Source organism: Thalia democratica, chromosome 6 (genome assembly GCF_965202585.1).
Source record: "Thalia democratica chromosome 6, ktThaDemo2.hap1.1, whole genome shotgun sequence".
NCBI classification, from domain to species: Eukaryota; Metazoa; Chordata; class Thaliacea; order Salpida; family Salpidae; genus Thalia; species Thalia democratica.
In genome coordinates this window covers 63,997,973-64,014,328 of record NC_139170.1, presented here as the reverse complement: position 1 = coordinate 64,014,328, position 16,356 = coordinate 63,997,973, and the positions used below count along the sequence as shown (strand labels likewise).

The 16,356-nt window shown below is 22.8% G+C and overlaps 1 protein-coding gene across 1 annotated transcript in view; it reads right to left on the bottom strand.

The window, feature by feature from the left end:
* Positions 1-310: 310 nt before the first annotated feature.
* Positions 311-16,356, bottom strand: part of LOC145839308 (uncharacterized) — a 166,269-nt gene continuing 150,223 nt past the window's right edge. Inside the window, exons 3-9 of the mRNA XM_082946902.1 lie at positions 13,595-13,688; positions 13,266-13,510; positions 8,565-8,798; positions 8,215-8,333; positions 3,757-3,929; positions 575-597; positions 311-427 (exon numbers count right to left, since the gene is read on the bottom strand). Coding sequence (XP_082803028.1) covers positions 311-427; positions 575-597; positions 3,757-3,929; positions 8,215-8,333; positions 8,565-8,798; positions 13,266-13,510; positions 13,595-13,688 — 1,005 coding nt within the window. The remainder of the gene's footprint in view (positions 428-574; positions 598-3,756; positions 3,930-8,214; positions 8,334-8,564; positions 8,799-13,265; positions 13,511-13,594; positions 13,689-16,356) is intronic.

Sequence of the window (16,356 nt, the reverse complement as noted above, 5' to 3'; positions counted from 1 at the left end):
GAGAATGTATTCAAACTTTACTACAAAATGAGCAATTTTTTTTTAACTATCTTAAATTTAACACAACTTAAATAAAACATACTCAGCATTTAGCTAATAAGTCTTTTAAAATGTGCTTTTGAAAAAAGATGTGCAAATTAAATATTCAATTTACAACCAGGTTTTAGTGGCAACAAATTGCGACCTTATTAATAGTAAAAATATTAAACTGCACACAACAACGTTTTTAATACACTGCTACCATGATAAGAATTAAATTTAGATATTGACTTAAGATAGTCATGAACAACACTTCTTTGTATTTTACACTTCAGTTCTGATTGCTTTTCTTTACTAAGTTCCTTATGACAAGTACGTACATGATTATTTCGACCAGAAGGTTGAGTAAACCATTTTCCACCTTCTGCACATCCAAAAGGTTTTTCACCTAAAAGAATTCTAAAGTGATCGACTAAACCTTTTTTACAAGAAAATTTCTTCTTGCAAATATCACATTCAAGTTTTTTTTTTACTTTCGTATGAGTAAAAATATGACGTTTAAAATTTCTTTTGCAAGAATTTTTTTTTCACAAACTTCACATTGATGTTGTTTGAGTTCTGTATGAACAAATTTATGTGTTTTTACATGACTTTTTTGGAAAAAACTTTTGTCACACAATTCACATTTGAAAAGTTTAACTTTAGTGTGAGTAACTGAATGTTGTTTTAAATTAGATTTTTGAGCAAAATTCTTATGACAAACATGACATTGAAAGTATTTCTTACCACTATGTACTAACATGTGTCTTTTATTATTTTGTTATTATTACTTTATTATTAGTTACATTATTACATTTTAATTTAACTACGTAAAATATTTCTAGTTTTAAGTTTTAATTTTTAATAGTAGCATTTTAGTAGGGAATGCAGATAATTTTAAAATTATAAACGTTTGGTTATCATATTTTTTTACTAGTTTAGTAAGGGAAAAGTTACAAAAAACTAACAGTAAAATAAATCCTAGATGGAAACTTATTATATTAATTATAATGCAACTTACAACTATAAAAACTTTCTTTTATCATTTATTGGAAATTATTAAACTAAACCTCAAAATTGCAGATTGTAATATCATTAATAGCTATTCAAGAAGCTTGGTGGTTTACACTTAAGATCTGATTGTTATTTTTTACTTGTTTGAATAATTTGAGCATAATTTCAAAAAAAGATCAACACTTAAACTTTAATTGTTTTCAATGTTAAGGCAGATAACTAATTATAAAAGAAAAAAACTGTTTAAACATTACAATATTATTAGAAACTTATATTTATTAAAATTTAACAGACTAAGAAATTAGTTAAGAGTTATTTTTTCATTTTATATTGTAACTAGTGTTATAAAAATTCATGCTTTTTCGTTCTATTTATTGCTAAACACAAATAAAACTTGTTATTAAAGTTTGTTTTATTGTAAAAAAAATAAATCAAAATTCTAAAGCGTAGGTACCTATTACAGTTATTGATAAAGTAAACAACCAATAAAGGAAATAAAAACTTTTATAGATTTTAAATATTTTTCTTTTAAAGTATACTATTTGAACATCAGGTAGGTTAGTATAAACGTTTTTTTATCCTCATTTGTACATTATTTAAGAGATACACAAGGTTTTAACAAAATAAATTAATTGTACATCTGAATTTTATCTAATGTTGTGAACCTTTTTTATTTTATATTTCTTTAGTTTTTTATTCAACTCCTAAAATTTATGATTTTTATCAAATAAAAGCAACAGTTTTTGCAAAAGATTTCTAAACTGGGGAAACTGTTTTCAAAGGAATATATTTTAGGCCTTTCAGTAATACTATTAAAGTCAAATTCTTAGTTAGTATTTTTATTTTAAATAAAAGGTTCTATAGGTTCATAAAAGGTTCAACGCATAAAGAATTATAGGGGGTCAAGAGCAGTACAACTTGCCTTGTATTCAGTTATTCTTTATACTTTAACATTCTATTTATTTTTAAACTTTTAACAAAACTGCACACTTTCCTATAAAATTAAAGGTATATAAATTACTTTATTCTCTTTATGACACCATCACACGTTATTCTTGATTTTTTTTTTGCAGATTTGTAACTTTTTTGAGCTAGCTACGTCCCTGGTTACGACTATAAAATATATTTCAATAAACAAAAAAGGAATATGTAAACTTATATTTCTTGTTTTAAATGACTATTAGATATCTTTTGTATGTACTGATGCTAAATATTTTAACAGAATTTCCAAGCACTATTTTTGACAGAATTTAGTGTAAATAAACGAATTTAAGATAATTACGTTCTTACCTAAAAAAAACATTTATAGTTTATAAAGTGTAGAGTTTTTATAAATAAATTGAAACGTCAATTTTTCTCATTAAATAAAGAGTAAAACAGCAATTTTTTTGAGTTATTTGTAAAAATAAGTTATGATTTTTCTTATTAATTTAAGACTTTATGATACGTAGATGTTAAATAGTATATTCTACAAAACTTTTATAAAAGTACTTTTAGTAAAGTTTACCATTTTGAATGAATTCATAAACTGTCAAGTTTATGTAACAAGATATTAAACATTAGTAATTAATTTTTATATACAAGTAAAAATCAAAAACTTTTTGTATATTTTATTTATTTTATCATTAACTAATTGTGTTAAATTTTATTAACACTACCATTTTTTAATTAGTTATGTATAAGAGGTTAAATTATTTTATTTTGTTCGACCAAAAAATAAAGTGTTTAGACTTATAATTTTTAATATACTACTAATTTCACACAGACTTTTTAGTAGTTTTTGTAATTGTGAGAAATTTTAGTGTAAACTACAAGCTTTAAAAATTGTTCAGAAGTTTGTCACTCGCAGTTAATTTTTAAATAAATATTAATTTTCAAAGAAGAAAAAACTATTATTATACGACAGTTTATGATCCTAAGAAAAAAATTACCCATATAACATAAATTGACAAAAGCACTGGTGTTTAGTTAACAATAGCTTATTCATTGTCTTAGCTTAAATTAGGCTTATTATTCTGAAAATTAAACATTATTTAAGATTTATTAGATTTATTTATTTTATAAATGCACCAAAACTTAAACAAAACGTTCTTAAAACTTAAAAAAACTTTAGAAAACATTAAAATAGTTTAGCTTTGTTAGGAATACTTACATTTAAATTCAAAATTCAAAAAATAAAAAATTTTTTTTTTTTAATTTACTAACAATTTCTAATTCGGTCTGTAGTTAAATTCAATCAAAACAGAAAAAAACAATATAAAAAAACATTTTATAAAGCTAAATTAAAGTATTAAACTTGACCTACAGCACTTAAGATAAATATTTGACTTAAAATTTAGAAACAAATTGCGTATTGTTAAAAGTTGTTTAGAGCTTTCCAACTTCTTTTGGTTTAAAAATAAACAAACTGCTAAAAATAAAGATATCTAGAAATGTATTCAACTATTGTCTTAAGATAATCATGAACAATACTTCTTTGTATTTTACACTTAAGTTTTGATTGTTGATCTTTACTTGACTCCTTATGATGAAAACGTATATGGGTATTTCGATTAGAAGCTTGAGTAAACCATTTACCACATTCGACACAACCATAAGGTTTTTCTCCTAAATGAATTCTAAAGTGTTCAACTAAATGACTTTTCTGTGAAAACTTCTTCCTGCAAATATCACACTCATAAGCTTGTACTTTGGTATGGGTCAACATATGGCGTTTTAAACTACCTTTTTGTGAAAACTTCTTCTTACAAAGTTTACATTGATTTTCTTTTTTTCCAGTATGTACTGACATGTGTGTCTTAACACTGCATTTCTGAGTAAAACTTTTGTCACAAACATCACATTTAAAAACGTTTTCTTTAGTATGAGTAACCATGTGTCTTGTAAAGTTGAATATCCTAGCAAAGTTTTTATGAAAAACATGGCATTGGAATTCTTTCTTACCACTATGTACCAACATGTGTCTTTTTAAACTACTTTTTTCAGCAAAACTTTTCTCACAATTTTCACATTTGTATGTTTTTTTTTACTTATGAGTTCTTTTATTAAAAGTCAATTGTGACTTATACTTTACAATTTTCTCATCACAATAAAAACGTTTTGTTTTTCAACACTTATGTTAGTACCAAAACTATTCATTTTAAAAAAGATGCAATCCTTAAGTATTTTCTGTATGCAATCCTAAAGTATTTTATAATATCAGCTTATAATTAAACAAATTAGTTGTACAAAGAATTACAACAAAATGTAAATTTAAACAAACGATTTACAACTTGTTATTTATTTAAGTTAATGTTGTTATATGCTTAAAAGTTAGAACTTTTTAATCATTTTATAATTTTAGAAAACTTTAAATGCGTAAAGCTTAAAAGATGACTTTCTTTTATTGAATTATAAGCTTATTTATTAAATCATTCAATTTTTACATTCAACAAAAACATCAGCGAAAGTTATCAAAGCAGAAACCTGGACTTTTTATGCCGTGAGACAAGCTAAAGTTTAACATAATGGTTGATCATGCCAATACAATCATCAAACTCATTCGGTAGACTAAGACCGGTTTCGTCTTCATTAGGACTCATAACTTTACACTTTAGTTTAAGTATTTCTTCACGTTTCATTATTTAGATAGTTTCATCTTAAAGTAGCTAATTATTGAATATGTATTGAGATTTACTTGAAAAATCATGTTTCCAAAACTACCCTCCACTGGTTTACTATTACGTCCAGTACTTTGTCTACTTTTAAGATAATTTTATGTTAGATTACTTCCAGCTTAAGTTAGAGTTTAATATTTCTAAAGATTATAAAATATATTTTAAACTCTACCCTTTGCAATGCTAAAATAGGTTTGACATTTTTTAAACAGCAATAGTAATTGAATAATATTTATCTATTTAACTTATATATGAAATATTTCAAAACTACTTTGAACTAGTAAAAAGAGACTCTCAGGTGTTTAAATTATTGATTAGTAAAAAACATGTTTTTTTTATAATAGACTGTATCTTCTGAGTTTTAAATAAGATGAAGAGCTAGCTTTTATTATTAATCTAGCTAGAGAATTTTTGAAAGTGTTATGCTTGAAGCAAAAAAACAAATTATTTAAACTGAATCTTGAAAAATGATTTTTAATTTTTTTGGAAAACAGATCATTAAGAAAATATAATACATTTACGAAAAGGCGTTTTTAGACTGGTTTTTTGTGTTAAAAGGTTATAAGTAATAGAAGTCTGGTTGCGAAAATAATTTTTAAGTAATCTAGTTTTATTTCTGAAATTTAAAATGCACCTTAATTTTAAATACTTAGTTATGAAAGTTGATCATTTATTTGTTAATAAATAGACTTAAATTTTACTAAGAAAAAGAGATTCTAGGACATATTTTAGTATATAATGTTTTATGAATATTTTTTTCTTTTTATTATTTATACGTTTTTAGTGAGACAGACCGTGTTTATATTGGTTTCTAGTGCAAACCCTGATAAAATATAAAGAAAAAAGTTATTTAACTTTTTCATTTAGACATACTCACTTATTTTGTTAAATTCGCTTGTGCAATATTTTTAAAATTTTTATCTTGATTAAATGGCAAACAGTTTATAACTATTAAAAGCTCAAATGTAAAGGGTAATCTTTAATTAACATATGCTTAAATTTTGAACTATACATTGTAGCTTTAATTTTTATTAATTGGTTAAGACCTTTTTTAGTTTTATATATAAAAAAGTATCTATAACAAATATATACTTCAATTTTAAATAGTAAATAATTTAGTAATTATTAAAACAGTTTCTATCATATCTTTTAGAGAATTTTTTTTTTTTAATATTTGTTCTTTATAAATTTTGCAGTTTTGATCTTTTTATTTTACAAAAACTGACCATTTCATTTCAACTACTTAATTACGTCATCAGCATACATAACATTTTCTTAAAACTAGCACTAAACTTAAACCGTTTTATGTTATTTTAGGTTTCAAAGATAATTTGTTGGTATTAAAACTAATGAGTTTTTTAAATAAATATTTTAACGATGATAATTAAATTAAGTTCTGCATGATAATAACTTAAACAACCTTAGGTATACATACCTGAGAAATTAACTTTAGTTATGAAATTAATATATATTAAAGACATATAACGTTTTTTTGAGAACTAAATGAGGATTTTATCGAAATCTACGTAAACTAAAAATTCCTTGAATTTAAATTGGTTTAAAATATGTGTAAAATAAAAAATTGAAAGATCTGATACCTATTTAAAAAAAAATTTGTATGGTATATAAATTAAACTGCTTTTATTAAAAAGACTGTATAGAACAAGCTTCCAATAGTTTTAAAACTAGGATCGAAAGACATTACTAAAATGTGTGTTGAAATTTTTAAAAGTCAAACCTAAAATTAAGACAAACGCTATTTAAAAATTCTGTATAGCTGAAATATTAATAAATAATAAACATAAGGAAATTGATTAGTAATATCTAGATGTAAATTTACTCCTTGCAAAATTTTTTTTAGCTAAATATGTAATAAGCTGTTAAAAAGCATAAAAAGTTAAGTTGTAAGCTATATTAATTAAAAAAATTAGAGGTTTGTATAAAAAGTCTCTCTAATTAGTTGGACTAACCATCTAGTTTCCTTTAATTGCATCTCAGTTTTATTTGGTGATTACCTTACATTTATTATATTTTACTCTCGTTGATCACTTTACTAATTTAATTTTTTGTTTTGAAAGAAAAAATGTTTATAATCTTATGTTTAGCTTTCAATGTAAACTAACGAAGACAAAAAGTGAAATATATAAATTTGCCACAAAAGTTTAAAGATTGTTGTTTAATTGTCCCTTAAAAAATTTAATACTGTTTTAATCTTCTTTTCTTAATTTTATATCTATTTACTAACAAAATGTTAATTTGTTTTAGATGTATGAAATATTTAATAACAGAAATATATTAAACGACAGCTGGTACATAGCGATAAAAAAGTATTTCAAAGTCATGTTTGTTTGAAATCATTTACTCAGAGTTCTTATTAAGTTAGCAATTATTAAGTAACACAAAATAAAAAGCTTACAAATGTGATTTTTATGACAAGTACTTAATACAACGAACTAGTTCATTAGTCAGAAAGTATAATCTGTTTAAAATAAAAGCTTTAGCTGGAATTTAATAAACAACATAACATTTGCTAACTAAAAGAACTGAGTTCTTTTTATACAAGTATACTAATTAGCTTATTATAACAACTTTTTAAACACTCCTTTTACTTATAATATTTAACATTATCGTAGATATTTACATATTTTAAAATAATTTGTTTAAGATAATTAAAAATTAGTGGTTCACCATTTTTAAACGCCTGATTAAAAATTAAAAAAAACATTTAAATAGAGTATAATCGGAAAATATTGTAATTAGTAGTATTTGTGCGTAAATTCCGAAAAAAAATAGATCTTTACAAATAACTTACTTTTTTCAATGCTAAGACAAAAAAGTGATAATAAAAAAAAATATATAAACTAGTAGTCAGAAAACACTTCAGATTGGAAAAATAGTTTACTAGCTTTATCAGTTTAAACTAAGATACTAGTAAAGAATTATTCTCTTAAACTAATATCGTAACTAGTGTTTTAAATATTCTTGTACTTTAGACCAAAAATAAACTAAAATTCTTATAAAATTGTTTTATTATATTAATTATAAATTAATAACCTACAATAGATAATAAAAATTAACATCAATAAAACAACATAAAACGTTTTATAAACGATATAATTATTGATTATGAAGCCTACATACCTTTTAAGTTTAATCATAAAACTAATAACAAAAATGTTTATGATATATATGATTTATGAAGAACTTTTTTTAAAGAACATTCATATTGTACACTACTTAAAAACTATACACATAAGTAAAACACTTTAAGATAGTATGAGTTTTTTTTTTACACATTTGTAAAACATTTGACAATTACTATATTTAACGTTTCCTACTTTGATTAGGTTATAGAAAAACTAACCTTTAACAATAAAAATATTTAGAATTGTATTCAGAAATTGTTTTGAGATAGTCATGGACAATAGTTCTTTGTATTTTACATTTGAGTTCTGATTGCTTTTCTTTACTAAGCTCCTTATGACAATTACGTATATGCCTACTCCGATTAGAAGCTTGAGTAAACCATTTTCCACATTCTGCACAACCGTAAGGTTTTTCTCCTAAGTGAATTCGAAAGTGTTTGACTAAATCCCTATTCAGACTGAATTTTTTCTTGCAAATATCACATTCATTATTCTTTATCTTTGTGTGAGTCAACATATGACGATTCAATTTACTTTTTTGAGCAAGTTGTTTCTCACAAACTTTGCATTGAAATTCTTTCTTACCAGTATGAACTAACATATGTATCTTTACATCATGTTTTCGAGCAAAATTTTTATCACACTGACTACATTTAAATGGTTTCTCTTTAGTGTGAATTAACATGTGTCGGTTTAAATAATTTTTTTGAGCAAATGGTTTTAAACAAACATGACATTGAAAATCTTTCTTGCCACTATGTACCAACATATGTCTTGTCATATCACCTTTCTTATTAAAACCTTTATCGCAACCTTCACATTTGTATGGCTTTTCTCCTGTATGAACCCTGTTGTGAATAGTGAATTGCGACTTATACTTGAAGACTCTTTTACAAACAACACATTCAAATGAGTTAGAACTTTTTATATCTTTGTTAATTTTTTCCTCATCCATTTTTAAATGCTACAAACCTATGTACTGGTATAAAATCTTAGTTAGTAAAAATCTTAACGAAAAATATGTTATATGTTCCTGTTTATATGATTATGCTGATGAAGCAAAAAAGTTTTTAATTATTAATGTTTTAATCATTTTCAAGATATTTAACAAGACATAAATAGGTATCAATGGTTTGCGATTTGATAACCATGAGATACTTAGTGCACAAGGTTCTAGGACCAAAAATTTAGTGCATCTTTTTTATAGTTTAATAAACTATAGTTAAATGAAGTCATGTTAATAAATGTTAAAAGAATACTAAAAATATAATTAGAAGTGCTTTCATTTTAGTTATTCTCGTTAGATAGATTTATCATCACATCTTAAACTAAACAATATATATTTTTCTTTTATTTTTGTACAATTTAGTTACTAAATGTTATTTTTTATAATAAACCAACTAACAAGAAAATTTTAAATATAAAAATCTTTAATTGTGTGTTTTTTTATAATTTTTTAAAATGCTCAGTATTTAGAGAGTTCAAATTAAAGTATCCAAAATAACTTATTTAAATCATAATTTATTCTAAACGAACTTATATACTATTTGTATTTTTAAATATTAATTATATTATTTATTAAATTTACAATGAAAAATAATTCTTTATTGTCTAATATTTAGTATAATTTGTTCAACAATTGTCGATTCAAGATAACGCCGTTTCTTTAGAGCTATTTCAAATTGACAGTAAAATAAAATGAAACACAAAAATATATATAATGAGATTAGGTAATTAGAAAGTAATTAGTTATTAATCAATTAGTAATTACATTCTTCAGCAAATACAAGGAAAGTTATTTAATTAACTGTAAATGTAAAACTAAGCAAAAACCTTCTTCATATAAAAAAAATATATACATGAATACTTGCAAACAAACTGCTAGTAAAAAAAATAATAAACAGATAAAACTTAAGATATGGTATAGTAAACAAAAAAATAAAACAATAAAATATAAAAACTATTACCTAATATAGATCTATTTATAAATTGAAAATCTTTTTTTGATAATGTTACGAAGTAATTGTATGAATTAAATTTTTATGTGAAAAATTTTTAATAATTTGAATATTTAAAATGTGTTCATAAACTAAAATACTTTTCTTTATTTATAAAAAGATTTGCAAAAAAAAATAATGTATACGGTATTTAAACAAGGATATCTTAAAAACAAACCTGAAATTAGTAATAAGTAAGGCTGATTTTTTTATAGCAGACGGATTATTAGAATTATTAGAATTTTTCTACTAAACGTATTTTAACTGTTATTTTAATTTGTAACTTTTTTTGTTAATATTTATAAGTATTTGAAAACATTGATACCGTAAATAAATGTAGCTCAAAAATAAGTTCAAAAAATTGAGCTACAGATTATTTTTTACGTTGAATATTTTTAACTATAAGATTAGAAAAGAACATAACTTTCAACATTTAGAAATGTTACTTTTACAACTTAAAAGTATAAAAAACAGACGAGATTAACGACGTATCAAATTAAAATATAATTTTTCCTTAGAAAAACTAAACGTAAAAAATTGAAAAGTAAATGCTAAATAAATAAAAATATATGCTTTTGCTCTTTAAGTTGTTTAAAATCTTAGAAATTTTTAAAAATATTTTAGGTTAAGATACAAGTGCCTCAAGAAAAACAGTATGAGTTTTTTAATTTTAAAAAGTTTAATTTATACAAACTCAATATTAAACTTATACTTATATATATCTACTTATAACTACATAAATCGTGTATAAAATCAAGGAAATACAAAAAAACTTTTTACTATGTAACAAAGAAATATATACGAAAAATAGCTAAGAGCGTTTTTAGATTTACTTTTAAATGACAATTTTAGTGTAAGAAGTTAAACTAATCATTTTTTATTAAGAGTTAATGAAAAAACTTCGGTAATCATCTTATAAAAAACGAATAACAAATTATCAAATGAAAGTTTACTGTTAGTTTACTATAATTATAACTGTAACTGCTAAAATATAGACTGAATAAAAGTCATAAGAGGACAATTTTATATTCAGTTAAGAAACTTACTATGTATGCAAGTATACTCTTTTAACAAGTTAAAATACCACCGTGCTATATCTATGTTTTTTTTTGTTTAATAATTTTTTTTTTTAGAAAATTTTTAAAGTAACAGAGTGCTTTTCAAAATTGATCTTTTAAATAACTTGGCATTCCTATCAATAATTCACTACCTAATAGTTGTAAGCTTAGAGTTGTTGCTTATGTTTACTAAACCTCGTAGAAAAAATTATTCGAGAAGATTTGTCAGTTTTATATGTACTTTATTTATATTCCATATTATATATAAAATTAAAAAAAAAGCCCTGAATAATAACTTAAAAAATAATTTAACTATTAAACAAGGAAATAATTAAGGTTTTGATAGTAAAACCAAGTAAAAAAAAAATTACAACACTAATTTAGCTGATTAAGTTTCTTCTTTAATAAACTCAAAAATAAACATAAATTTATAACATTACTAATACTATTAATCACAACAAAATGTGATTTTCTTATTTAACAATAATATGCTTTTCCTTTAACTGTATTTAAGTTTTATTTGATGATTGCTTTACATTTGTTACTTATTACTCTCATTGATAGATCGCTTAACTATCTTTTTCGTTTTTTTTTTGAAATAAAAACTACTGATACTGTTTTGTTTTGCTTCTACAGTAAATTCCTGACGACAACTATCAAAACAAATTAAACTATCAAAAAATTATGGATAGTTACTTATTTGTACCTTACTTGAAGTTAAGTTTGTTTAAAGTTTCTTTCCTTATTTTATCATCTATTTACTATCAGTAACTTGAACTGTTTGATTTATCATTTCGTACTTATAATCTGATTTGCCTTGTATCTAAGTTTTAGCTAGAAATTAATAAGTATGTACTAACAAAGTTTTATTAACTAAAAAAGCTCAGCAATTTTTCTTTCATATTTATCTATACTAACTAGCTGTCTAAGTGTAACACTGTTTGTGAAACAATATTAAAACAATAAATTTAGAAAATTGATATGAATTTCGAAATGTGTTTGATAAACAATTGGTAAGTTCAAAACATTTAAATAAAATTTATTGAGAATTTCAATTTTGATTTAATTATCTATATTTACTATTAGTTAATTTGGCAAAAAGCACTGTAATCATTGATTAAAAAAACATTAACAATGATAATCATTAAATTGTTAGCTTTTTATTTTTATATAACTTTAGTCTGACTTAAATTTATTATTTATTCAGTGCAATATAAAAATGTGTTTTTCGTAAATTAAAAAAAGAAAAAACTACTTTTATTTGCAATAAACAATAAGAAAAGTTTAAGTAAAAGTGTTATTTTTGTTATAGTGCATTAGTTTCACATTGTTATTTTAATAAGCTAATAACAAAGTTCTATTACACTAACAATATACTGTTATTTAGATATTTAATCTTAGTAACTGTAACTATTGTAACATCAATATTATTTATGTTAAACATTTGACATGTAATATTTTTTACAAGATTATCTATTGTATACTAATACTAATTTGTTTTTAACAAAATAGCTCTTGTTTTTCTTGCTAGTAAACCGTGATATCTAGTTTTTTTTTTTTTTTGGATAGATTATTGCACTTGGTTTTAATTGAACAGATTAAATTTATCTAATTATTAAACCTACATTTACTTATTTGATTTTGATAAAACATTATATTAAATTAATAATTCAATGTATACTTTTACTTAATTTTAATCGTTTCCTTAAACTGAGTTATCTACTTTATCCCTTATAAAACTTTAAAACAGATTAATTGTTAAAACAAATATTAGATAGTAGATCGATTCAAGAAGTGATTATATTTTAAATTATTGCATAATGTTTATTAACCCTCTGATCAATATTATAATTTTAAATTATATAAAAACATATTAAATTAGCAAGTTGAAAATTAATTAAGAATTTAAACTGTTTATTACTGTTTAATAAACGATATATTAAAATAAAATGTCATAACTTGCGTGCCTTTATTTATAAATAAATCGATAAACTGAATTTAAAACATGAAAGTACTATGTTTATATAGTCTATAATGCAGATTTTTAAAATTTCAAATAACTTCATCTTATATATAAAAACTAAGCTAGAATGTCATACGTCAGTGTAAAATTCTAAATTAAGTAGATAAACTTAATTTCAAAATTTTTGACTGCTAACAATAGGTCTCCTTAGAATTGTATTCAGCTATTGTCTTAAGATAGTCATGAACAATGGTTCTTTGTATTTTACACTTCAGTTCTGATTGCTTTTCTTTAGTAAGTTCCTTATGACAAGAACGTATATGATTATTTCGAGTAGATATTTGAGTAAACCAATTTCCACATTCTGCACAACCATAAGGTTTTTCTCCTAAATGAATTCTAAAGTGATTAACTAAATGACTTTTATGTGAAAACTTCTTCTTGCAAATATCACATTCATGAGGTTTTACTTTAGTATGAGTCAAAATATGGAGTTTTAAATGACTTTTCCAGGAAAACTCCTTTTCACAAACTTCACATTGAAATTCTTTTATACCAGTATGAACTAACATATGTGTCTTTATAGTGCCTTTTTGAGTAAAACGTTTGTCACAAATATCACATTTGAATGCTTTTTCTCTAGTGTGAGTAACTAAATGTTGTGTTAAATTAGATTTTTTAGCAAAATTTTTATGACAAACATAACATTGAAAGTCTTTTTTACCACTATGCACTAACATATGACATGTTAAGGTACCTTTGATGATAAATTTTTTGTCACAAACATCACATTTGTATGGTCTTTCTCCTGTATGTATTCTTTTGTGAAATTTCAGGTAGGATTTAGTTTTGAAAGTCTTCTTGCAAATATCACAAGATACACTTTTAACAGTTGTATTACTTTTTTTTTGACCAGAATCACCCATAGTTTAAACTCAAAGCTAAAAGTTGTGCATGTATTAAAAAATGTAAAAAAAAACAGACACTGAAGTAGTTAAGTTTAGTAAGAAAATAACTAATTATTTTAATATAACTTTGAATCCATAACAACTTTTTTTTTTAATATTTGCTTGATTTAAAAAAAATCATCTAAATTTGTTAAACTTAACAACTTAGAGCTGAAAACTGTGTATTTTACTATAAAATAGTATTAAATGAACATTTTATCTTTTTTTGAAATAACAACTTATTTTACAATGTATTAAAACTGGGTTTTGTTTTACTTATTAATTATTTTTCAGATTACTATTGTTCATGATTACCTCAAGACAATAGCTGAATAAAAAGTTAACTATTTCTAGCAATTGATTATTTTGAAGTTAAGTTTAACTTAATTTAGAATTTTACACTGATGTATAAAATCTAGCTTAGTTTTTATATATAAAATTAAGTTATTTAAAATTATATGACTTGGTCAAAATAAATTATAGAAAATAAAATAAATAATAATATATGATAACATTTGTGTACATTAAAATTTATTTCAGATGCAATTATTATTAATAAAATTTTAGTTTCTGAGCGTTATTCTATTCTAAACTCTAAAATGAATATTTAATTGCAGAGAAACTATTAAAATTCTCAAACTTATTTCAAAACTTTTATTTTTACAAAATTAAAACTATTTTTAAGAATTATACTTTTGTTCATAAATATTTTCATCAGTTGGTTATCTTATATTTAATAGTATAATTACAGTAAATATATTTTAAAACACTACGTTTTTAAAAAGTAAAGTAAACAAATTGATAGAATTTTACTTTAATCTGGATAAAAATGTTAGCTTTCAATTACTATTTTAATCTTAGTTTATAGATTTTATGTATCTGACAATAGTGGTAAATTGTAACTTATACAGTTTTTTTCTAAGATGTTAAACAATAAATAAATTAGAAAGAAAGCACTTCTTAATTGCTGACTGTTTGTTTATTATTAGTACAACTTAAGTATGATTAAAGGTGCCAAATAGCTTTGAAAGCAAACATATCTCTTTTTTTTTTTATTCGTTAAAAAACAAAAAAAATGTTAAATTTATTTACTTGAAGAGATTGTTGATATTTAGTCAGTATATAACTTAAACTTTAGATACAATGTTCAGATACTGCAGAAGAAAAAATAAGCTAAATATATATAAATAAACAAAATACCTTACTCAAGAAATAAAATATACTAGGAAAAAATACAAAAAAAGCTGAATTATTTGAAAAACATTTAATATCAAATTAAGCCGCAATACTTCTAGAAAACTTTTTAGTTTTTTTATTTCCTTAAATAAATTTATGGACGTCGTAATTTTCAATGTATCTTTCAATAGTTATCCTGTTTTTAAAGATAGCCTAATCTGCTTATGTAACTAAAATTATTTTATAAGTCAACTAGGGTGGTCATTGGTTTGTAAATTTCTTCCACGTTTTCTGAATTTCCTCCAGGTTTTTAAGAGTTAATGTTTTTAGGTCTTTTTTTAGTTTAAAGTCAAGTTTAAAAACTGTGTTAAGTAGTATGACAATAATTAAAGATAGTGTAAAACTACTATAAATGTGTTTCTGAACGAATAATTTTTGATGATGACAAAAAAAAATATCTATATAATAGGTTTTTTGTGTCAAATTGAAATTTTACAATTTAGCATGTCAAAATTGTTCAAAGTTTTTGGTTTTTATTTCATTTTTTAAGTTTTTTTTATCCAAATTCAAAAACCTTAGGTTGAGTGACCACCCTGTATAAACTAGATGAAGCAAGTTTTTAATAAGTTTTAAATCGTTATATACAGATAGAGACTATAATTGTTAGAAAACAGTAATCAGCTTAAATAATAATCTCTGGTAAATTATATCACTACGACCTTTGTGTAAAAGCTACAATTAAGAAAACTTATACATATTTTATACAAAATTTAAATTGACTTTGGATTATAAAACTTGTATTCAACTAGTTAATGTGAAATACTTTATTTGAGTACAAAGTCTATAAGAATTGCACATAAAGTTTATTATCTCTGAATTTATTCGAGGTTTTTTTAGTAAAACTTTTATTTTATTACTTGAAGAAGGAAACAAAAATAATTTTATAAGATTAACATCGATGTTTTATATTCATAAGGCTATAACCTCTAAGAATCAGTTTGATCATTTATTATGTATGCGAGATTGCAGAAGTAGATTGGAATATTTTGCTGAACAGATTATTATGACTTATCAGTTTAAATCTTGCTATTAAGGTTTAAAAAAATTGACTTTGGTTTCTTAGTGTATATTTATGTTCCAAAAAAATGTTTACTTAATTTCTAACTCTTTAACAAGAATCTTATTTACGAAATTAACAAAACACTACTATCCAATCATTTTAGTTTACTACTAATTGTAAATCCAACCAGCATTTTATTTAAGTAATTTTATTAATTTAACTATTTTCTGATTATAAATGCACTTAACACATTTCAATAAATCATTCAAATAATTTTCATATAAGCGGTCGATAATACTTTATATTAACTTATATTTTGCT